The following is a 25,907-nucleotide window of genomic DNA, read 5'->3' as shown; positions in this document are numbered from 1 at the left end:
GCAATGGCAATACCATTGTGTTTTTGTAGACATATTTATCCATTATTTAGGATTTTTCTCCACATGTTTTTATTCATGGTAAATATAAGTCAATGAAAATTGAAGAAAAAAATAAATAGAAAAGTATTCTGCATCATACCTACAAATGTGCGATTAATGTTTAATCTTTCCAAAATTGTATTTTCTTTTCCTTGACAAACTTCCCTGGCAAGAGACAGAACAAACTTCTGGAACAGGCATTCTTCCTCCGAATCCGAGTCCGAATCTGTCAAAGAAAAAAAATCGTATGTAATAAAACCTCAACCTGAATTATAACAATAATTATTTGCTAGAAACTTTGTAAACACACTAATAAATCAAATTAAAACAACCGATTAGTTTAAGCTGAAAACATTACCGGTTATCCAATTTCTTATAAATTAATATTACAACAATATACTATGCAACTGCATGCTAAATAAATAATCTAAAAGGCTATGGCAATGTTCTTGAAATTCACATTTGTTAAAATATATTTTGTTTAAATGTATTACATACCTGTACAAGGTTCAACAAATTCTACTGGGTCTTCACCAGAAGTGGAAAAATAAGTCTTTACAGCTCTTGCACCAAACCCAGGCATTTCACTGTTCCCTGTGCATTGTACCCTACATAAAAACGTCATATGAAAAAGCACAATTCAACGAGAGAGAGAGAGAGAGAGAGAGAGAGAGAGAGAGAGAGAGAGAGATTTGTTTTAGATTTGATCAAGAAAATTGCTGTAACACAGATTTAATTGAAAAAAAAAACTAAGCAATTTTTTTTAAATAAATATAAAAAGGAAATATCTTTTTCCTTTCTTCAATAAAAAAAATTAGAAACAGGGATTCTGAAAATCAAATGTAGATTATTCATACTTACTGAAGTGAGAACCTGTCTATCGGAGGTACCGGCAATGGAAGTACCATATCACAAAGGGGGAGAAATAAAAGCAAACCTGTAATTAATTCATTACATCGTGCGCATGAATGCAGCATAATATAACATACTATTTAAAATGTAAGTAAGTTAAGACTCCTATTAATTACCTTTCACTGATTTCAAAGTGTTTCACATTGTGAATATTCAATACATGTATCATTCGATGGAGAATCGAATGATCATGAAAAGAAACTTTCTTTTAAGATGTTTTTTTTCTTTTGCATTACAATCGAGTATTTGTCAATTGGGTAGAATTTATTTGTTCAAATACAATATATGTGCACATGGTTACCACTAGGAGAAATGTGAAAATATATATCCTTACCCACAGTATTCCTCTTTCTAAACATTATGTTTTAACTATCCTCCCCAGCTGATTTGATATAATTGTTTTATACAGTCACTTATATTCACTAAGAGGTCAATTGCACTTGGATTACTTCCTTTGTTATTCAGTACGTATCTGATGAATAATGGTGGTCATTGCTCAAAAAAGACATTGAGTCACTTCATTTGAAAATACGGGAAATACAGTTAAAATAGAATATGTGATCTCCTTAAGTCTCTATCTCATACTGTAAGTATGGTTTCCTATTTTGACTGATAAATATAAAAATCTCGCATCCCCATACACTTATAAACAAGATTTTTTTTGATAAAAGGGATACTTGATCAATATATTCCCTTCACGCCTGTAAAAATATTAATGTGAATATTTTGTTAAATTACAAAAGCCTAGAATAATTGCCGGACTTCCTCGAAGGCCCAACTGGTTGCGGGGAATTTCGGGTTTTGAATATGGTGTAACCATAGACATAAAGCATCGTGTAACTTTTCGTTACAATCAACTTGAAGATGACCCTTTCTCCACACATGAAGATACAAGCTCATTAAAATAGTTCCTTATTATCATTATTTTTTTTTTTTTGGGGGGGGGGGGGGAGGAGGTAGTCATCCGACTTAGAAATATTTTGAAGAAAAAAAAATGTCCGGATTCAAAAAATATATATTGAGCCCTCTACCAAAATTGTGATATTCATGACCCCGGGGTCAATTTGGTGGGGACACTTCTCATGGACAAGCTGATTTCCTTCATATTTGACTTTTAATATCATATAAGGGGTCCTTTTTTCTTATTGGTTGTCCACGGTGATTTTTTTTTTTTGAGTAAAAAATGTAGTTAAAAATCCGAAGGGGTCCGGATCTCCCGGTATCCCCTCCCGTTAGATCCGCACGCGTGTTAATTCCAAACAGCACGGGCTCGAAGTACGAATAAATCAAAATTCCAAAAACATCAACAACTTTTTCAGTTTCTGTGTGAGAACTGACGGACAAAGGAATTTTCAACCTTTTGGGGTGACCAGTGTATAAAGATATCTTTTTCATTTTGCTGAACCAAAACCAGTGTACAGGTGAAACATTTATATATGTTTTCATTGTTTTATCTGAATGATTTACTGGCATATGGAAGGAAATTATTTGTTTCCTGTCTCGCTGTGCCAATCCCTCAAAAATACATTTTCTTCAAAATTTGCTTTCCAACACCATATAGAATATTTTATTGAGCACTTGTAAGCACACAAAATATATGTCTGGCTACGTATTACAGCTTTTTTCAACACCAGTTAATTATAGGCCTAATCAGTGCTGTGTGTAGAGAAGCCTACATCCACTCTTTCTTTATTACTTTAAGTTTTACTATACAGTATGATACAAGGAGAAATGGTACAGAGATGAGTAATTTACAGGAAAACAATGTATACGTACATAAAAGTAACAATTATTCAAATACAATATTACCAATTTGCCTTATGCTGTGTACTTGCCAAGGTTATACACATATCCTTAAAATTCTCAGTATTAACAATTGCAGATTTTTATGCTTTGATGTTCTAAGGATTATGTCATTTTAAACTAATAACTCCAGATCTACTAACTTAGTAAATATAAATCTTAAGAGACAAACATTAGTGCAGGAATTTAATTGTAATAAATGAATAAAATCAAATGCACTATATCTTGTGTTTTACACTGTGATATGTATACGCGAGCCAACGACAGAGGTGAATGTACAAGTATGAGCCGATGGTAGAATGTTTTTTTTTTTTAATATTTCTTTATAAATTTTCTTCTATAATCTGCATATGCAGAACATAATAATAGTATAAAATGGTATTCATCCTCAATACAATTTGGCATGAAAAACAATTAATTCCTGTGTGCTTTGATATTTTGTTATATCTTTAGTTTCAATGGCTAAAAAGTGTGAGGATAGTCTCAACTTAATAAGAGACATTTTTAAAACCTAGCAGGAATTGATTTTCTTAAATAATGCTGTAGATAGAATTCATCAATTACATATTTATAAAATGAACATTTCTGTGAACTTTCAATTTTAGCAAATAATATTTGTTGTTTAGTCTGATCCAAAATCATTTGCTTAATGACTTTTAAGGTAGCTGTATTGAATTGTTGTTGATTCCAAGCTTCACCATTTACAACCAAGTTCATTTAAGCATTTCTTCATCTGAGAAGCCGTTTTTGTGTTCATGGAATTTGCTGTTAAATATTTCCTCATCATGCTCGTAGCAATTTCTAATGATGCAATTATCACTGGCTAATATGTTACTCAAAAATTTTGTTATTGCATAACAATTAACCTTTTCTAAATCAAAGGAAATCTATCAAATTTAGCATATAAACAGCTACATTACATGCAGATTTTCTATCTCCTAGTATTTCTTAATCTTTTTCATGCATTTCTGCACATAAGGTGGCAAAAAGGTCTCTTTAATTTGCAGTTTTGGTGTTGTTGTTCCAGTCATACCCTGTATCCTTTATTTCATTTGATGGACTTCCTTCATATCCTGTTTGGTCTTCAACACTTCTTCTTTCCAGGTGGTGTCCATTTCATAGCTCTTCTTGTTACATGCTCTCTATAGTCTATTAAGTACATGGCCCAAATAACTCCAGCATCTCTTCTTGATTTTTACATTTATAACTGTCATTCCTGTTCTTTCAGCCACTAACTCCTAGTACATGTATTTGCTTACAAAATCAAGATGAATTAAAAGTTTTTCAACATTGTCACTTTTACAAGTTTCTCAAAGCAAACAGTGCTTTTCTACCCTGGTCAGACAGGTTTTCATACTTTGCAAATTTATCATGATTATTGTTATAATGAAAAATAATCCTCAAATTTGTAATTTGTACAACAGATTTTAAAATGTCATTCCCATTGAGCCATTTTTTGCTAAGTTTGATTTTGCCATGCTGTGCATTACCTAAAGAAAATAAAATCCTTCTGAAAAATAATGTTGTTCTCTTTTTTCAGACTTTTCCTCTTGTTTACTAGGGCTGGGACAATACAACTTTTTCTATATTGGTATGTATCATGATATTTGAGCCATGATACGATATGTATCACAATATTTGGAATTGGTTATAAAATCTTCTTTTTATATTGAAATGAACAAAACATTTCGTCGAAAAAAGGAATAATTTATTCAAAAAGTTGTATACGTATCCATTGCAAAGCAAAATTATTTTACACAATTAGTGTTAATTATTATGTATTTCATAATTATATTTATATTTAGCATACTTATTTTTCTTATTAAACCCAAAATGCTAAGAAAACAAAGAAAATATGTCAGAATAATTTTTGGCGATATTTCATAATCTTTTTACATATGTATCAATGTGCGTGTCATCCTCACTCAGAATCGATATATCGTCCCAGCCCTAATGTTTACAAGGAATTATTTCTCATGGGTAAAAAGTATCCATACAAAAAAAAAATTATGTCATGTTTGTTTGAAAAACTCAGCATAAGTATGCAAATACATGTATGTGAATTGCAAAAATTACGTTTAATAAATAAATAAATATAGTTACAGTGTAGGTTGAGTAAGAAAGGGAAGTTAAGAGAAATCTAATTTTATTTCTAATTTATTGCTCTTTCAAGGAAGTACATGTATGTTTATCATCAGTGTTTATGTTGTTTATTTTGTTTATTATAGCTAACACACATTTAATATGATAATGATGTACATATAGGCATTCAATAAAACTCATTAGCCATTTGCATGTACTTGTATAAAGATTTAGAATTAATATTTTGATCAACAATCATGACAATACTATGTCATTTATATATATTTGAAATTTGAAAATTCAAATTGAAATATTCATTGACAATATGAGTAAAAAAGAAACCTTTTTTATTTAGACATAAACAGCAAAAATGTGGAGGATCCAGCAGTTACAAGTGTGTATGGTTTTGATGACATGCTGGTTGGCCTATGTTTTCTGTGATTCAGATGGTAAGTAAATAAGACAATGCCATGTGGATTTAGCAGTGTTTAAAATTACAAAATTATATTCACCATTGTTTTAATTTGTATTTGTTTTTTTTTTTTAAATCAAAAATTGCTTAACATTTTAATTTTGATATGTCTATATTCATTTGATTTATACACTGATAAATGTAATTGCACCATGTGCATAAAATAATTTGTATCTTTTAGCAATGAAGTTACTGATGAGAACGATGAGAAACGTTTTTGGTGTTAAAAAAAATAATCATGACTGTTTTTGATTTTGTTTGTTTGCTTTTTTAGTGTTCCGTTTACATGTTGCCCACCTCATTGTTTTGATACTAACATTTTCTTATTTTTTCAGATTTTGATTTTGACAGTTCAAACTCAGAGTTTGAGTCAAGTTACAAGTCAGTGAGGAATGCCACCATCTCCATTGCGTCAATAATTGGTATTATAACAGGACTGATTTTTCTTGGGATCGTTATTGCCATCATTGTTATATGCTGTTGTTGTATGAAAGGTAAGGACTTGTCACTTCTTATATAGTGATAATTAATTTAATATGATAAAAAAAAATCTCCTAGCTTGGTTAATATGAAATTTTAGTATAGTTTGTTAATGATAAAAGACCAAACAAAGACAGTTTGAAGCTATAAAGCAGTGATGCTGTCCACTTCTTCCATTTTGTAATTGTTTTGCTGATGACTGTAATGTGATAATAATAAAAGAAGTATGGTGTGTATATGTATATTGTTAAGGAAGTTCATGGCTTAAGGGAAAATGAATAATTTAATATAATGATAAAGTTGACATTATGGGCAACACATAAAACAAAATTCCAGGTTGTTTGACTAACTAATGTATTATTTTACCCTCCAGTGTAACAGCTAAATGTCAACATATACAACTGTATAAAGACTGGTATTGTTATAATCTTGCAATTTCAACAATTCAGTAGCTTTAATTTAAAAAGATATCTATAGCAAATTTCAAGATCAACAAGACTGAAGCACTAAAATTCTTTATGACATAGTAATCATGTTATTAATAATTGATATGACTATGGATCCTCATTAACAAAGAGTTGATGGTTGAAATATATATTTTATTGAAATTGTCCAATTATTCTCCTGTACTTCTTTTTTTTTTCTTTACAAACATCATAATAATTATTGTTATATGATTAGGACGACGATCAGCTGGCCATGTATACAGACAACCAGCAAACCAAATGACAGTCACCACCACAACACAACAGGCATACCCTGGACAGTATCCCCCTCAGCCCTACAATCAGTACCCTCAGAATCAGTACCCCGCTCAGGGGTATGTACAGCACCCACCCCCACCCCAGATGGGATACCCACCTGTCCAGCAAGCACCGCCTATGACAGGGTACGGCTATCCTCCACAGGACAGTAAAGCTGTACCCACAGGTTTGTACAATTACTGACATGAAATACATGTATTATGTAAGCTTTCCATTTCTTTTAAATGATACAATGCAATAAACATGATGGAGGATCTTCTTTTGATCTAATGGACAGCTTTTTTCTGCATATGTATACATGTAGTTACTATTTATTAAAATTGAGAAAAGTAGAGATAAACTGAGTGTTAGTATTAGAACCGTATGATAACATTAGATATTTAAAATATAAAAGTAGGCTTTCATCTTCAGAATAACACTAAAGGTGATTAACATGAATTGATATATTTTCTTCTCTGTGTGATTACTGTTAAAAACAAATGACTGACAAACAGAGTTTTCCAAATGTTAGTATTCAAATTGAGGGATATCATTATAGATATCAATATGAAAGTAAGCTCTCATATGTAATGCAACACTTAAATATGATAAACTAGAATTGATGAAGCATGTGTGTATAGGCTTACTACTTTATTCATGTAATTGACACAAAGTCAAAAATAAAAATTCTATTCAGGATACTATGCCTTCAATGCCCCTTAATTGGAATGAATATACACTTTTAAAAATCCTTAAATGAGGATCCATTAGATGGAAGTATAAATGTAATGTACATTTAACAAATGAATACAACACTATTGTATAATTATCATATAATTATGGTCTTCTTTTTGTAGCACCACCAGCAGATGATGGCTACTCCCCTTACCCAGCAAATTCCCAGCAACCCCCACCCTACCCCAGCAATTAAAAATGAGTTCAGAGTGTTTAAGATCTGCATGTACTTGTGATATGTTTAGAAAAGAATGTCATGTTTTTTAAATAATTTTTTTTTGTATTGTTATAGTCAATAATATTTGAAGATTGAACATTTAGAAATCAAACATTTATTTATGGATTTTATTGTATATTCATCTAATTCTGTACTTTAATTTATTTGCTCATTACCTGGCCCTGCGATCATGAAATGGACTTAAGTCAAAATTTTAATCATCCATAAAATGTTTATTACTTGAGAACCAAATCTCTTAATTTGCATGCAACAGCAATTTATTGATGCAAAGTGAAAAAGCATTTTCATTTTGGACTGCTTCATTTCTAAACCATTTCAGTGCAATTTACATTTTTTGGCTTAAGTTGTTTAATGATCCTTTGACCTATAGTGCACTTTACAGTATATTTCTACCAAAGTGTTTTAATTGTAGTATACATGTAGAAGACATCATTCTTTTGTACATGACACAAAAACACATAAGAGTTCTAAAATTTTGAATAATGTCACTTGAATACTCAATTTTTAATGCACCATGGAATTGGTTGATTCCATAATGTTGATTTTTACCACGAACAAAAATTAAAATCAATATATTTACTTATCTAATTAATACTCAGTATTTTGTTTATTGTTTTTTCTTCTTTCATGTATCATTTAAAACCTATGTTGAAATTGTTGTTAATTGATTAAAATTGTAAAATCATATATATATATATATATATATATATATATATATATATATATATATATATATATATATATATATATATATATATATATAATTAGCCTATATGATTATTTTGTTGTTTAAGCTGAATAAAAGTATTGTTCATTAAAGGATGTATAGAATAAAGAACAGTTCATATGATTTTTTAGATTAGCATATTGTGAATGAACTCAGCTATTGGGTGGAGAGATCACTTTTTAAAAAAAAAATGTATGGACTTCAAAGACTAAATAAATCACTCATATGTTCTATAATTATAATAATTTTTTCCCAGCAAATTTTACATTTAACTTTTTTTTTGGTAAGGAAAGAGGTGTTCAAATTATGTCTCAATTCCTTTGAAATGAAAAATATTTTAGTCAAATATATAATTTTTTGTTATAGATATCCACTTTTTTTTCTGAATTCTTTGAAAATGAAAAGGCATTATTAGTATTAAATACATGTCGACATTTATTAAGTTAGTGTATTTTTTCCATTGTGAATTTGTTTTTATTTTATTTATATAATTTTTTTTTATTTAATTCTTAAATTAATGTTGTATATTTGTTAAGATATTTTAGTAGTTTCAAGCAGTCCATGTATCAAAAAAAAAAAAAAAAAAAAAAAAAAAAAAAAAAAAAAATTAAAAATACATGGAGTTGTCAGTGTTGATTCAATCATAACGTGTGTTTCAATGTTTTATACCATTTAGTATTCTTCTTACAAATTTGTTTGTAATTACTATAAGATCATTTATCTTAATGATGTACAGTAAAACTTCAGTATCCCAAACACAAAAATATCTCTAATACCATGGATTTGGAAGTCCCTTGAAGAATTTTACCCTTGATATCTTGAATTTTCGGATATCTTGAAGTTTTTTGGTCCCCTCAAAATTGAGATAATGAGATTTGACTGTATTTGATAAATTGTCAAAAGTATAAAGAATAAGAAAGACACATTTTATGACTTGATTTTGAGAGATGAAGAACATTAACTGTCATTTTCTCAAAATATTGTAACAGTTATAAATTGTTTGTATAAAGTATACCTTGCGACAATTGTGCAATTTTTTAACACGAATTTTATATATACATATGCATGTCTGTATAAATTAATTTGCATAATGTGTACATTTTAAATTGTACCTCTAAAAGAAGTCAAGTTGATATCAAATTGTACAATCGGATGTCAGATCTGTTTGCTCAATCTCTTTTTCTTCTCTTTTTTTTCACCTTTTAGCATTATTATTTAACACCACTAATTTTCTATAACTTAAAATTTAATCATTAATTATCAAGGATATTGATTCAACTCTGAAAAAAAAAAAAAATCTGTGACTTTTAATTGTAACCTTTCTTACTCCTCCATGGCACCTGATCCCACCTTTGATGTTTTTTAGATTTCCATGTTTGCTCTGCTCCTGATTTGTATTGTTTAAATGGACTTTTGAGCTTGAATACTGTTCCTTACCTCCATATTTCATTAAGAGAATTGCCTGAAAAAGGAAAAGAAAGATATTGTTGGGAATGTGATTACAGAAATGCTCATAATTATTTAGAAAAAGAGGGATCTAAACATGTACATATGCATTCATGTATCAAAATTTTGTGTTGAATATATATTGATGAAATTTTCTACTACTTGTATATTAAAAAAAATGTTTTCCTTGACATAACGTTGTAGTTTATCAGAAACTGTGAAAAATTTTGAAGAACATTGAAATTTAAATTTGCACCTAACCATATTTAAACCACTGATAATGAGCAAATTAGTTTTAGTTTTAATTAAGAAAATGAAGTGTAATGTATAAAATTGTTTAGTGAATGCCATGAGAATTTTAAAACATGTACATGTAATTAATGTTTTATATGATGGATGTTAAGATATTTCTTTTATTACATACACATGTATGTTACTACATGTAGATACTTTATTAGTTCTGTGTTTTATATATTCTGTTAAAAGTTATTTGCTTGCAGAGTATTGTGTTCTTCTTATCCAAAAATTGTACAACTTGATTAAGAGGAAATAGAAAATCAACCTGAATTTTTAATAAACAATGTTTCAACACTTAGGTATACATGTGTTTTGTTTATTGCAAGATGAAACTATATACATGTGTCTGTCATTTTATTGTATTTTTTCCTAAACTTTGTTACTAAAGCATTTTAAACACTGGATTGAATATAGACTTATTTCTAGTCTTTAGAATCTCGAATTTCTGCTCAGATAGTTTTTAATTTCTATATAATTTGAATTATGATTTTTTTTACATTGTTAAATCATGAATATACGAGTGAACATGATACATTATTGAATAAAATATGTAGATCATTTTTATATTTTAAGTTGCTTTTCATTCTTTGAAGAAATAAAATATTTTACATGAAATATATGGAGATAACGAACAGTATTCAAGCTCTAAAGTCCATTAAACAATACAATTTTTGGAGCAGACCTCTAAAACATCAGAGGTGGGATCAGGTGCCATGAAGGCGTGAGCATCCCCTGCCGACCGGTCTCACCCGCCGTGTGCTCCTTGTCATGATCTGGAAATAACGGAAAAATCTGTCGACAATTCAGTGTGTAAATAATGGCCTAACAGTTAGTATGAAAAACGTCAGTCAGCATTTGACTTAATGATAAATTGTATTTGCTGACAAGGTCATTGTATCGATCATAGAACTTACGAAATGACGACTTTAAACGAGACTGCTGATATTTTTATGCCCCGCCATGAATATGGCCGGGGCATATAGTGTTTGTCATGTCCGTCTTCCGTCCTTCCGTCCTTCCGTCTGTCCTTCCGTCACACTTTGCGTTTAGCTCTGTTCAAAGCTCAGTTTCAAAGAAACTATCCAAGATATTTTTATCAAACTTCATATGCTGATAGATATTGATGAGGGCTATGCAATTGCATCAACATTTTTTGACCTTGACCTTTCCTTTGACCTTGACCTCACTTTTCTTAAATTAGTGTTTAGCTCAGTTTTAAAGATACCATTCAAGATAGTGTAATCAAACTTCATATGTTGATACATACTGATGTAAGCTATTCAATTGCATCAACATTTTTTTGACCTTGACCTTTCTTTTGACCTTGACCTCACTTTTCTTAAATTAATGTTTAGCTCTGTTTTAATGAAACCATTCAAGATATTTTTAACAAACTTCATATGCTGATACATACTGATGAGAGCTATTCAACTGCATCAATATTTTTTACCTTGACCTTTCCTTTGACCTTGACCTCACTTTTCTTAAATTAGTGTTTAGCTCAGTTTTAAAGATACCATTCAAGATAGTGTTATCAAACTTCATATGCTGATACATACTGATGAGAGCTATTCAACTGCATCAACATTTTTTGACCTTGACCTTTCCTTTGACCTTGACCTCACTTTTCTTAAATTAGTGTCAAACTTCATATGCTGATACATACTGATGAGAGCTATTCAACTGCATCAATATTTTTTGACCTTGACCTTTCCTTTGACCTTGACCTCACTTTTCTTAAATTAGTGTTTAGCTCAGTTTTAAAGAAACCATTCATAATATTTTCATCAAACTTCATATGCTAATACATACTGATGTAACCTTTTCAACTGCATCAACATTTTTTGACCTTGACCTTTCCTTTGACCTTGACCTCACTTTTCTTAAATTAGTGTCAAACTTCATATGCTGATACATACTGATGAGAGCTATTCAACTGCATCAATATTTTTTGACCTTGACCTTTCCTTTGACCTTGACCTCACTTTTCTTAAATTAGTGTTTAGCTCAGTTTTTAAGAAACCATTCATAATATTTTCATCAAACTTCATATGCTAATACATACTGATGTAACCTTTTCAACTACATCAACATTTTTTGATCTTGACCTTTCCTTTGATCTTGACCTCACTTTTCTTAAATTAGTTTCTGAATCAAACGTCATATGCTGATTCATACTGATGTAAGCTATTCAACTGCAGCAATATTTTTTGACCTTGACCTTTCCTTTGACCTTGACCTCACTTTTCTCAATTTGTGTTAAAATGTTGCATTACTAATATACCCTTGGCGGGGCATTCATGTCCTATGGACATATTTCTAGTTGATTCATCAACTTGTTTGTCAATAATTTACCTCGTTTTAGAAATTGTTCATACGTAGAGCATGTTCTTGCGTATTGAATCAACTGAGAGACATAAACCCCGTATGCAGGGCAGGTGATGAAGATATATTGCTGCATAATTAAGGGAAGTTGACGATTGAAAAGTTAAAGTCATCACGTTTATCATAAAGCTTGGTTGTTAGATCACCATTAACGTCCTTTTCAAGTATAATATCCAAATATGAAACAGATGTGTCAGACTCTGTGGTATCTTTTTTTTCAAGCTCACCGGGATATATCGTACCGACATAAGAATGGAAATAACCACTGTTAATTGACAATACGTCGTCGATATATCTAAATGTCGAGTTGAAGGCCACAGCAAGTGTTTTCTTCTTTTCACGTAAAAAGATTTTGAACAAATTCTACTTCTTATGAATAAAATTGGTACCCATGGGAATTCCAATAGATTGTTGGAAGACCTGGTCTCCAAAAACCACATAGATATTGTCAATCAGAAACTCATGCATCTTTTTAATATCAACTTCAGAGTTCTTGTGTGTACAATCAGAATGTTTTTTAACAAAATTAATTTGCAAACGACCAATGACAAGGTAAGTAAATTGAGTTTCATTTTTATTGGAAAAGCAACTGTCAATGATATCAAAAAGCCTGGACTCTAATTTATCGTGGGGAATGGTATATAAAGTTGAAAAGTCGTAAGTTTTTATGTTGTTGATTTTGGTAAAATTTTGTGATTTCAAATTTTCCAATTTTCAAGTATCCAAATCTTATTTACACCACTTCTCGAATATATTGTTGCACAGTACTCCTGAAGATTCTCCTCTACTACTGTTCATATTTTAGTGAGGAGTAAAGAAAGAGACTTGGTAGAACATTTACTGGAACCCGCTTTGTATCTTTGTTTGTAAGGATTTTTATGAAGTTTCGGAATCCAATATAGATATGGTAATTCAAATTCATGTTGGTTGTTGACCTGAGCCTTGCTCACACCGCTCCCTTGAGATTAAAAATATTCAAAACTGACATATAATTTTGAAGAATTTCCTCCTTAGAAAGGGAAGCTATTGATATAGGTTGGATTACCACTTGTAGAATTAAAACCTAGTTCCTCTAAAATACAATTTAAATAATGAGCCTTACAAACAAAGACAATGTTGTTACCTGCTTTGTGTATTTACCAGTACATACTGATTGTGTAATCTATTTAATTCTTTTTTCACTTCTGAATTATTGAACAAAGAAGGATAGTTGGTTTCCATTTTGCCCCTCAATCGCTTAATGCGAGATTTTAACATACATTCGATACATTTAATGCATTCTGACAATGTGTTAAGGTCTTCTTTTTCATGTCTGGCCCATCGTCTGGCGTATTATCTTCCACAGAATCACTGTTCACGGTAGCTCAGTCGGTAGAGCTCCCCCCACCCTGGAGCTTTAAGGGTGTGGCCAAAACCATCAAATTACGACAATGTTTAAAAATCTTCTTTACTCCTAGACATCAAGCAGTCAAACTATTGGCATTTATTATATTGTAAAAGTGCAGTAATTCTTTGAAAATCTTCTCTGCTCCTGGTTATTAATTTATTAAGTAGCGGGTTATGGGAAGAGGAGTTCCTCTTCCATAATTGTGAGTTTCACAGCCCCTGGGTCGGGGGTTCTGGTTTGTGGGTGGGGCTCTTTTGATGATATAGTGAAATGCATGAATTCTTTTATGAATAAAAACTTCTACACCTGGATATTTAACACATAAACTAAAAGCATGGTCATCCTGAGCAAGGATACCTCTTTTTAAACTGTGGAATTTACTCTTGTACACAAATCAGAAAGGGCAGAGGTGTAGGCGATAGCTTTGTTAAATAAACGACAGCTTTTATTACGAATGAAAATTGCAATTCATTTTTCAGTTCTATGATGATGGTTGGAAAAGCTGAATTAAGTCATCCCGTTTGTCATATACATGTACATTAGTTGTATGTTGGCCATTAAAGTCTATACTCAGTAAAACTTCCAAATATGAAATAAACGTGGCAGACTCTGAAGTAGCTTTTATTTCTAGTTTACTGGCATTTATCGAGTCGACATATGAATGAAAATTATAGTTAATTGATGAAGGGTTTTCGATATTTCTAGATGTGGCAGTGAAGGCCACAGCAAGAATTTTCTTCTGATTCAGAAGTAGAAGTTTTTGAATAAATTATGCTTCATAAAATGGAGATAACGAACAGTTATCAAGCTCAGAAGTCCATTAAAACAAATCAGACCTCTAAAAGTATCAGAGGTGGGATCAGGTGCCATGGAGGAGTAAGTATCCCCTGTCACACCCGCCGTGTGCTTCTTTAATATTCATGAGAATATAAGAACGAATCGGTCAATAAAGAAGCATTTTAGTGTTCATCAGAATTTCAACAGATTGTTGGAAGAACTTGTCTCCAAAGACTACATAGATATTGTAAATGAGGAACTCCAGCGTTTGTAAGTATAAACGACAGATAGTGTAATTGTATAAAATCAGAATGATTTTTAACAAGTAATTTTGTACGTGACCAATTAGAAGATATGAAAATTTCCGAGTTCCTTTTCTTTTTGAAGAACCATTTGTCTATGATGTCAAAAAAGCCTCGTCTTTAGTTTGTCGTGTGGAAAGGTTGTATAAAGGGTTGTAAAGCCATACTTTTGATGCTAAACATCAACATATGATCAACCCAGTCTGGGCTCTAAGGATACCTATTTGCTAACTTAAAAATGTCCAGAAGTAAACAATATTTTCAATTTAGATTTGATAAAAATAGATTTTCAATATTTAACCAAATGAGCTCCATCCTAAAGCCTGAAGTCAGGATCCAAGGAACATGAATTTCAAAACTTGATAGAGATGTAACTCCTCATATGCATGCGAAAAATTCGCCTGCTAGATAACTTTGAGCTAAGAACAAAAAAATCTAGGACATGGTATATTTCTAGTGTACGGGTACACTTGTTGAGCATCTCAGCCTAATCCCGAGGCTTGAACCTTGGACCAAATGGATACATTCTTCATAATGAAAGGACAATTAGCATACTACCTACATGTATGACGTTAAATCATTTCTAATTGTCAATGAATAAATAAGATTTTCAAAGATACCAGTACATTATGAAATAAACTTTCTAGATACGACAACTGAACCCAACCAAGCTAAGGGTCTGAATTCTAGACAGGAAAATGAAGTTTGCCTACTAAATGTCTATGAGTGAAGAAATTTTCAAAGCTGTAACGTGTTTTTAATTGATGACCAAGTTAGCCCACTCTGTGGTCTGAACTCTAGACTTCTGAAATTTTCAGAGAGGTCTTCAGATGCAAACAGTCTGCTTGTTAGATGTCCATGAGAAAAGTAAGAAAAGTAGAGGGTTTTCAAAAGTGTATAATTTCAATCTTTTGAGAATGTTTCCTATGCAGACTTCATTAATTATATCAGTTATTTGTTTTAAACTATGATAACAAATTTATGTACCTACAATGAAGAGACTACCAGGTTTTTAAGTCAGTAACATATATAAAAAACGCATACCATTAGTTTTCACAAATTAAACAAAAGACCATTTAGTTAAAACAAAATTAAAGATCGAAAAACACAGATGTATTTAGAGCAACTTCACAAGATGGTAGTATTTCAGGATGGCAACATGAGCACAGTATCAATGACGTGGATCACACCGTTTGTGACGCTAATGTCAGCCTGTACGACTGTTGCATCATTCACTTTAACCGTATCTCCTGAAACAGAATGGATTTTATTAGGTTAAGAACGAATTAGAGATTGACAGATTAAATAATTATATTCCAGATATTTCCGTATCATTTCTACAAATTTGTTTATTCTGAGACATGTTTATCTTTGCAAAAATTGATTGGGAGTTTATATTCCTGTGAAATTAGAATTATTGATATAAACGTCAAGTTAACACACTTGTATAACTGAGGTTATTTCTGAAATGATTAGTTTTATTTTTGACAGATCAATATAATTTTTTTGAAATAGAAACAAAATGTACTGAAAGAAAATAATTTTAAGATAGAACAGTAAACGCAATGGGAAAATTGACAAAGTTTAAACAAAGTTTAAGCATCTCTAAGAGCTTTTTCAGGGCCACACTTAATGGATTTCCCTCTGGGATGGTATATATAGTAAAACCCAATAATCATTTTACAGTAAAGTGGCGTAATATAATATAATACCAAGAAGCTATGCTTCATAAAAAGGGTTTTTAATCCAAGTAAATGGAATCTGATTTGGGACCCAGAATCATAGATTTGATGTAATTAGGGTCACCATTAACACTGATCCTGACTTCCGATTTCTCAACCGTGGGAACTTCCATTCCGTCTTTTAGACCAGAACTGTAAAACGTTCCTGAGACCACGTGGTATGTAAGGAGATCTGAAATATATATTGCAGATCTAGTTAATGTCAGCCAATAATTAGTGTTTATTTATACCAGTTGACAATGCATGTTGTATGCTTGTTATTTGTGAAATGACAAAAAAACATGTTTTTTCTTTGCAGAGCCACCCAGGCACTTAGTTCTCTCGCCCACATCATATTCATTATTCAGAGAAAATTAACTGGATATGAAGTTAATGCGTAGTTTTTTTAAACAAACAACTTAGTATCAATGTTCAAATATTACACAACATTAAGTGATTAGAACGTCAGTTTAGAGATATGCAGAAAACATTACATATGAAAGCGAAACTATATAATCAAAAGCACTATATTGGTAAAAAGGCATTTAATATCACCATAATTGCCATTCCCCCTTTTCTAAACAGAGTTGGTGTGTAAATAACAAGACAAATTTCTACTAAGACAAAAAAAATTGGAATCCGTTGGCTTGATCTACAATCAATTTCATCAAATATCATTATATGTATAATAATCATAATATGTATTATAACATTTATGAAACCGAGACTGGCTACTGACAGATAAGTTGATGTTACAGGGATTTCAACAACCTTAACGTCAGCATTTCGTAAATTATGACCTTGTTAACAAATATAACCTATCATTTGATCGTAATTTGGCTGACATGTTTCATACCAATTGTTAGGCCTTTGTTTTTATTCTAGATTCGAATACTTGACTTCGGAATGTTCAGTCTACTTGATCAAAACATAAGACTCACGGCGGGTGTGATTCGTCAACAGGAGATGCTTACCCGTCCTAGGCACCTAATCAAACTTTTGGAAATCCATGTTTTATGCCCTGTTCACAGATTTGTATTGTTTGTAAATTTTTTGAGATTGATCAGTGTTCGTTATTTTCACCTTTTTTTCATACGTGCTAGATGTGATTGACTTTCACGTTTACCCGAGTCACCTTGCTTTTACTGTCTCATTAAGGACTTCATACTCAGAATTCATTAACAGTAAAAAATTGTTTAATTGAGGAAAATCGATGGACTCTTTTCTAAATACAAATATAACCAAACTGACTAGAATACAATTAATTTTACGCCTTATAAAAAAAAATTCAACGGAGTATTTTTTGTTCATAATTAAACATCTGTAGCCTTAAAACTCTAAAGAGTAAGACGATGGACCCAGTCTAATCCTCAAACATGTATGACATAAATATCAAAGCACAGTTATATGGACTTTGGGGAATAATTGCTATTCGTTATCTTCACATTCATTTTTTCTTTTTAATTAACTCACAGCCCCATGCCTAGAAATGTCCACCCCCCCCCCCCCCCCCGATTGTTTTGAATGCAGCAATTCAAGATACATACATCCTTTGCAGGAAAAATTATTAGGGGCATTATTATGAAACAGGACATTTACGTTACTGAAGTTTGTATGTAGCTTGGATAGCCATTATGCTTGAACACAAGTGGATAAGGAATACCACCAAATTAATACAATTTTTTTTCAATAAAATTACAACTGAATCATTGAGACGAAGAAATTCAGTAGTTTTATTCATGGTAAGTGCATTGCAAACACAAAATAATTAAGAAATTCGTATCAGATTAATAGAATGCAAATAAATAGTAAAGTGCATTAGTACTACATTCATGAAAACGTAGTAGTTAATATATTAACATCAGAATTCTTATTACACCAAACCCCTGTTCATAAATATTTTTAAGTTTCTGTCCCTATAAATTGCGCCTTTTATTGTGCAAAGTTGTAACCTAGAATTCAAATGTAATTTACAAAATGGAGGACAAATGGTCCCCTGATGAGATCTTTGAGACACCTTGTTCCAGTCACACACAGCAATTGTAATTATAAGGTCATTTGATTCGCTCAAGATCAATCAATAAAGTTATTTAGTTCTAAGTTTACTAATGAATGGCACAGATAAAATATGAAAATGAATTCAACAGAATATTTTAAAAAAAAAGGATTGGTATAGGTTTGGAAATAATGTCCACAGAAGTGATAAGTATAATTAACTTCTTGTATCATTTTTCAGCTGTGATACCGGAAGTGCATGTACACAAACACAGAGCAAATACAAGTCTTAGTATAAAATTACATTTCATCCACTCTTTAAAATTGTCTACAGATTTTATTTCTATCAAAAAACACTAAATATACCCACCCTTACTAAAATTTACTGTAAATAAAGTAGTTTCTGTGTTTTACCCAATTCTTTGACATTTTACTGGGATACGTTGAATTACTATCAGGATGATTCTTTGATGTATCTAACAATAATTATAATGCTAAGATTCACTAATATGAAGCTTTACTCTAGATTTTTGTTGAGATTACGTGTTGGGAGCAAAACTATATCCCGCTTCCATATGTATGATTACGCATTATAGAGTTATATTTGAATAAACATGTAGTGGTTGTATTTTCTTTTGATTTAAAAAGAATGGGATCTGAACATTGGAATAAATGAAATACTAGTAAAACAATTTGTATTTCGTAGAAAAAATCCTGGATTTTCTACTATTATAGGAAAAGTAAGACATTTTGATTTAACTGGCACAAAGATGGATTTACTGTGGTAAACGCTGAGAAACTTTGAGTCTTATATATGTTAAACTATATTTTACTGTGGTTAAAATTATCAAGTGTGTAATTTCAGATTGCAAACAAGTGCAGAATGAAAAAAATATAAGCTTTCAAGAGTTACACTGAATACTGAATATTAATATTTGATTATTTACCAAAATTATTTCTAAATTGCTTTATTATATAATAAAGGAACCTAAAACAAGTATGAAAATCAGTTACATTGTTATATATATCGTACCAAAGTGTGTGCCTATTTTGCAATGATTGATTGTATGTTGTTTTACGTCCCTTTCGAGATTTTTTCACTCATACAGAGACGTCACAATATACCGGTGAAGGGCTTCAAATTTAGACCTCACTCGGCACTTGGGACCATTGAGCAGTAAGGGTTCTTTATCGTGTCAACGCCTACCTGACAAGGAGCCTCGGATTTTAAGGTCTCATCCGAAGGACCCGCAATTTTCACTTCAAAGTGCTGATCGCTTGGCGATGGAACAGTTGCTACCTATTTCTTATCGACGTAGGTCACGGAGGTTACGGAGTAAGCCCTCTACCGACTGAGCTACCTTGACAGTTATTTTGCAATGAAAATTAATGTGATTACATTGCTATATATATCGTTCCAAAGTGTTTGCTTATAGATAATTTTGCATCACCGTAAACTGATTTTGCTTGCACACTCAAAGAAAGAATTAAATTTTAAATATATATACAATATGATGGACCCACATTTTTAATGAATTGAAGTCTACTTAGATTGTTGTGATATAATACTAATACTATCAAATACATTTGTTTACTAAACATTGATTTTGTGACCAGACAATTATGATTGTTGTTGCATGAAGAAAAAAATTAACATGAAACTCAGAAATACGATATCTTTGAGCTCACCTACAAGAGCTGTCTCATTGCTCAGCAAATCACTTAATTTTCCTGGAGGAAGTTTCTGGAACGCGGCATTATTTGGCGCGAATACAGTAAATGGTCCCTCTGTGAACAAAATTTATGCTTGTAAAATAATGCAATAACACTTGGCTTAATATACATGTACAAAAATATTTGTAGTATTTTCTTATCTTTTATTCTTACTTGAATATTTATCTTATCTTCACTTTCAAATGAAATGAAAAGATGTATCTACATATTTGAATGAAATGATATATAATTATACTTTGGGGTGGGGTGGGATGTTTTATACTAATAGATTTTATAGGGGTCAATTTGACTTTTAATGTGTTATGCGTGCCAGAATCTAAAACAGGTGTGACAGTCAAACCCTACTGACCGGTTAATGTTTTCTGCAGTTTTCCACGAATGACGGCATATACTAAGGTGCTCAGCTCCGGAGTTTTTGATGCTAGTGCCACCACATTCTCAGTAGGGACTGGGTAAATAACTTTGTTCAGCATATGAACTACACCGTTGGAAGCATTTGTATCAGGTAAGATGACTTGAGATCCCGTGGCAAACACTTTCTGGAACAAAATATGATGAAAAGAAAATCGTTTTAACAAAAATTTTCTGACTTTTCTGTCGTTTTACCGGAAACCAAATACCCTGTTCTGCATAATTATGGTAAAAACTTTAACAAAATGCTGATAAACAATATTAACATTCCATCAAGAGGTCCATGGGTCACAGCGCTCGCTTGAGTCAATGATAAAAGGATACGAAAATAAAGCCTCTTATTGTAACTGTCAACTTTGATTTATGATCTCAACCATCTTGATTTACATATTATTTTCTTGATTGAGATTTGATAAAAACATTCTTGTTAAAAAACAAAATCAAGTGTGTTCAAATGAAGGGTAAAGTTTCTTAAAAAATAGATAGAACTAAGAAATTGATACTTTATTTGAACTTGCAAATGTACTTGAAATCTTTTCACCCAAGAATACTCTGTGCCAAGTTCGGTTGCGATTGGTTCAGCTGTGAAGTGAAAAAATATCATAAATTTTCGGATGACTCAGAGAGAGAGAGAGAGCGAGAGAGAGAGAGAGAGCCTTTATTTGTCAGAAAAATTAACTTAACCCCTGGCTCAGGTGGGCTAAAATTCAAATTTGATGAATTCATGATCTATTTGAAAATCATCTCTTATGATTCGTTAGTTCCGAAGGCCAATATTAAGATTCGATTTATTTTTTAACCCCAAGGAATAAGAAAAAAAAAATAAAATAAAAAGAAAAAAAAAAACTAGGCATTCTCACTGCACAATATCGAAATTCAATATAATGGATTATACTTTGTGCATTTTTAACAAGAGAAAAGATTTCCATTGATACCAAAATAGGTACGATTTTAAATGTATACGTTTTTTTAGTATAATATTATCAGAATATATTTCAAAATTGACTACAAAAATACACAAGAACTTGCTTAAACTAGTGCAATGTCCAATTCATTAAAGTCACACAACTGTTAATTTCAGTACTGTATTGTGGATTTGTAATGTAAGAACAAAAAAATGTTGAATTGCTAATAACAAGTATTTAGTATTGAGTGTTAGTTGTATACTTACCGACATTGTCATGCTTAACAATTAAAATCTTAGTATATAGTTTATTAATTATTGTTCACAATAAAACATTCTTTGCTATGGAAAAACCTAATCGTTAAAATTAATTTTCATCGCCTGACACATAGTTTCAATTTCAAATTTCAAAAAAAAAAATTATGGGAGAGTAAAGGAGTTAAATTTGTTTTTTACTATTAATTAAAAAAAATAATAAAGCAATTTACCCACAGGCTTTCGTTTTGTCCACTGATTTCCTTAAAGTTTGATATAGATTAATTTTTCTACAGCAATTAATTTTCCAGTAGGAAATTACATGTCTTAGCTTGTTACAAATAAGAAAGAATTGTGTTCCAGATAGCTTGATTTATGTGCACAAATCAATAACGATGACACAGAAAAAATTGTAATACGAAGACTTACTCCGTCGTATACGTTGATTCTGATTTTTTGTGAGTTGTCTAGAGTCTCGAGTAACTGATCATTTTTCAGGTCTGACGAAAGTTTGACCCCGCTTGCTGCATGATAGGACAGAACCTGTTTTAGGAGTGTCTTGTCTTTTGACAACTTGTCTAAAACGTCAGCCGGAAGCGCACTAAAACCTTTGTCCGTAGGAGCAAAAAGTGTAAATGGACCTGGAATTAAAAAAAGTTTGCTTTTATGATACCTTTTCATTCTAAGAACAATTATGCCATAGTGCTAACATGGATTTTTTTTCAAGTTACCGTATATATGTTACATTAACGTTTTAGAATTCAGCGAATTTAAAACTAACTATAGGTTGTTATAGTTAGTTTCAAATTCTCTGAATTCTAAAACTTTAATGTAACATGCTCGCCAATAAGTTTGGGAGTTAAATTTCTGTCCAAAACTCTACGTCCGACTTACAGGCGAGTCCTTATTGGTATTTTTCTGGTCGGCAAAATGTAGTATTTTTTAAACAACACCTAAGATTATCGTACACAAAGTCAGGACATTCATATTTTTTATGTATTCTAGGATTATGCATAATTAAAGTACAAATATTATTCTATTTTACCTTACGTGTGTATCATTTATTTTGTTTTATCATTTACATAACAAATATTCTTTCAGTAACTCGGCCCTACTGTAAATCTATTGTTTATCGATACAATTGAATTGCGACCCCGATATAACGCCAGTTTGGCAAGAATAAATTAATATTTTAGACAGTACAAATGAATATTTCAATATTAAATATTGAAATATTCATTTGTACTGTCTAAAATATTTTGATAAAAGATTAAATATTGTTAAGAAATATTCAAAGTATAATTCTTAAAATTCGATTGTTAATGAAACTTATTGTTTCCCATGTACACAATTTTCTCGGGGCACTTGCCACTAAATAAACACTGTGTCAGGTAAGGGATACAGGTAAATAAGAGACATTAATTGTTTAGATAAAAGAAGGAAAATTTAATCATGATAATTACCAATAATGTTTCAAGTGTAGCGTTTATAAATCAATAACAACAGATAAGGCTTGGACATTGAGAACCCCGTAATTATAAAATTAATAAAATTATCGAAATGTTACATATTGATGTGCTCTGTGATACTAAATATGAATGTTTTTATTTTTCAATAGTGGCTCAGTTTGTAATGAATAAAATTATAAAATACACTGTATATATTTTTATTTCAATTGGGAGAGTTACAAAGAACGAAGGTAGAACAAAAGGTCAGTGTTCAAAATATCTAGACGACAAGGTATATAACTCTTTTAAAAACAAAACGTATAGATGAAATAAACGAAATGGTAGCTGTTTGGTTTGTTGAAAAATAAAAGGTTAACTATCGATGTTATATCCCAAAATATAATTTAAACACAGGTAAATTCATCAGAGTATTAATATAAAATTGAGTTGTTGAGAAAAAATAAGAAATATCGGCGTCATTTCTCAAAATATTATTTGAAAAACAGGTTAAAACAAGATGTGTTTGTGAAACACTGATGCCCCCGTATGGCAACTTATAGCAAAGGTTAAACTTTCTCAAATGCAAATAAAATATGTTGGTACCCAAAGTAAGGTCTTGTGAAATATGAAAGCCCTAGCAGCAACCATTGAATAGATATAGAAAAGGTTAGAGTTTTTCAAAAGTTTATTTTTTGTTTGTCTGTTGTTTAACGTCCCTCTCGAGAATTTTTCACCCATATGGAGACGCCACCACTTGCCGGTGGAGAGCTGCAAATTTTGTCCTAAACTCGGCACTTACGGCCATTGAGTAGTGAGGGATCTTTTTCGTGCCAGCACCTACTGCGACACGGGACCTCGGTTTATACGGTCTCATCCGAAGGACCGGTCTCCACGTCCCACAGTGAGATTCGAACCCGCGACGTTTTCAAAAGTAAGTCAAACATCAAGGTCAAGGCCAAATGTCAAAATTAATGGTGTCTTAGGAAAGGCCTTCTCACTAGAAATATACAGGTGAAATATGAAAACTGAAGCACCAATCGATCAAAAGCTATGACCAATGTTTAAGTTTTTCAAAAGTAGGTCAAACTCCAAGGTCAAGGTCAATGGATTACGATTGTTAGTATCCAAGGAAGGCCTTGTCACAAGAATTACATATGTGAAGTATGAAAGCCCTAGCACTAACGGTTCAAAAGTTATGGCCAAGGTTAATTTTTTTCAAAAGTAGGTCAAACTCCAAGGTCAAGGTCAAAGGGTCAAAGTTGTCGGTATCCAAAGGAAGGACTTTTCACAAGGAACACACATGTGAAGTATGAAAGCCTTAGCACCAATTTTTCAAAAGTTATGGCCAAGGTTAAAGTTGGATAAAATTTTGCAAAACTGGGTCAAGGTCAAAAGGTCAAATATGGTGGTATCCAAGGAAAGGTCTTCTCACAGGAAATACACATGTGAAATATGAAAGCCATGCTCCATCCAATCAAAAGTTATGGACAATGTTAAGTTTTTCCGGACAAACAGACAGACAGACAGACGGACGGACATGGCAAAAACTATATGCACCCGAATCTTCGATACGGGGGCATAAAAACAGAACATTGATTTGAAATTGTCAAACGATTCTGGCAAAAAGTTGTACCGAATTATAAGCCGGTCAATATCAAAGCCTTTAAAAAACCTGAAAAAATACAACCGACTTATAGGCGGGTCGACTTATAGGCGAGTAAATACGGTAAACATTAAAAGACAACAGAAAAGATTGGTTAATGGCAGCAAACATTGTACATAAATACCTTTTCCCTTTAAAACACTACTTAATTCAGCATCTTGAAGTAATTTCACAAGCTGGTTCGCTCCCAATTTCTTTGCAACGTCAAGCACATTTTCCTGACAACATGCTGTCTTCACAATTAACATAAATAAAAATTGCTTGAACATTTTTAACATAATAAACATCTAAGAATTACGTTATAATGGCGAATTCCTGGACACGTGACAGAATATAGTCCAAAAAGTTGACCTTTGTCCTACAAGATTTCTTATCTGGCAAACACTATCTGCGAACTCCATAAAATAAAATACTTTTTTGTCATACTATGTACATCGATCGTCAAAATAACCCCTGTGATTTATTTTCTCTAAATGATAAAAAAGAAAACATCTAAAACATATTTTTGATTCCGAGAAGATATAACAATGGATACACAAGACTTAGTATACTTATCAGCATATGCTATTGTTCAGTTGAAAGCTTATCAAACATTGTACTGTCTAATAGAGATAAATACATGCACTGTAAGTGGTATAGTGCATATGAACTTAGTCTAGTTCTTATCGGATCAGCAGAGACCTTATTGCATGTTTACGATACATAGATATTTTTATGCAATATAACGTTAAGCTTAATTTTGTTAGAATATTTTTTTAGTCTTGGCTGTTTACCAACTTACTAACAAATTACAACAAAATCATGAAATGGAAAGGTTAAGAAGTACGAGGACTAATTACGTTATTATCTTATTTCAAATTTTATTAATTTTCATACTTACTTGAGCAGGCATTCTTTGAACAATTAATGCTGATACAACTTGGTTTTTATATAGGATTTAAATATATATAT

The 25,907-nt window shown here is 31.4% G+C and overlaps 2 protein-coding genes across 3 annotated transcripts; one reads left to right on the top strand and one right to left on the bottom strand.

The window, feature by feature from the left end:
• The first annotated feature begins 2,264 nt into the window (after window positions 1–2,264).
• On the top strand, window positions 2,265–8,141 carry LOC133176882 (uncharacterized). Of its 2 annotated transcripts, XM_061311938.1 has the most exons (6): window positions 2,267–2,372; window positions 4,295–4,345; window positions 5,192–5,285; window positions 5,644–5,802; window positions 6,470–6,718; window positions 7,389–8,141. In XM_061311938.1, the coding sequence occupies exons 3-6, from the start codon at window positions 5,207–5,209 to the stop codon at window positions 7,460–7,462; spliced, it is 561 nt and encodes a 186-aa protein (XP_061167922.1). In that variant the 5' UTR covers window positions 2,267–2,372; window positions 4,295–4,345; window positions 5,192–5,206; the 3' UTR covers window positions 7,463–8,141. The 2 variants fall into 2 exon arrangements, with proteins under 2 accessions (XP_061167923.1, XP_061167922.1); XM_061311939.1 differs by lacking the exon at window positions 4,295–4,345 and having other exon boundaries at window positions 2,265–2,372.
• A 7,809-nt stretch (window positions 8,142–15,950) lies between these two features.
• On the bottom strand, window positions 15,951–25,241 carry LOC133176920 (transforming growth factor-beta-induced protein ig-h3-like). The gene is made up of 6 exons (XM_061311979.1): window positions 25,081–25,241; window positions 22,275–22,486; window positions 20,625–20,814; window positions 20,231–20,329; window positions 16,632–16,739; window positions 15,951–16,075 (listed from the first exon to the last, which is right to left on the bottom strand). The coding sequence occupies exons 1-6, from the start codon at window positions 25,232–25,234 to the stop codon at window positions 15,972–15,974; spliced, it is 867 nt and encodes a 288-aa protein (XP_061167963.1). The 5' UTR covers window positions 25,235–25,241; the 3' UTR covers window positions 15,951–15,971.
• Window positions 25,242–25,907: the final 666 nt, after the last annotated feature.

The sequence above is a fragment of the Saccostrea echinata genome, unplaced genomic scaffold, assembly GCF_033153115.1.
Source record: "Saccostrea echinata isolate AGI-Se365-2 ecotype Australia unplaced genomic scaffold, CSIRO_AGI_Sech_v1 ptg000084l, whole genome shotgun sequence".
Classification (NCBI taxonomy): Eukaryota; Metazoa; Mollusca; class Bivalvia; order Ostreida; family Ostreidae; genus Saccostrea; species Saccostrea echinata.
This window is presented reverse-complemented; position numbering and strand designations above follow the sequence as displayed.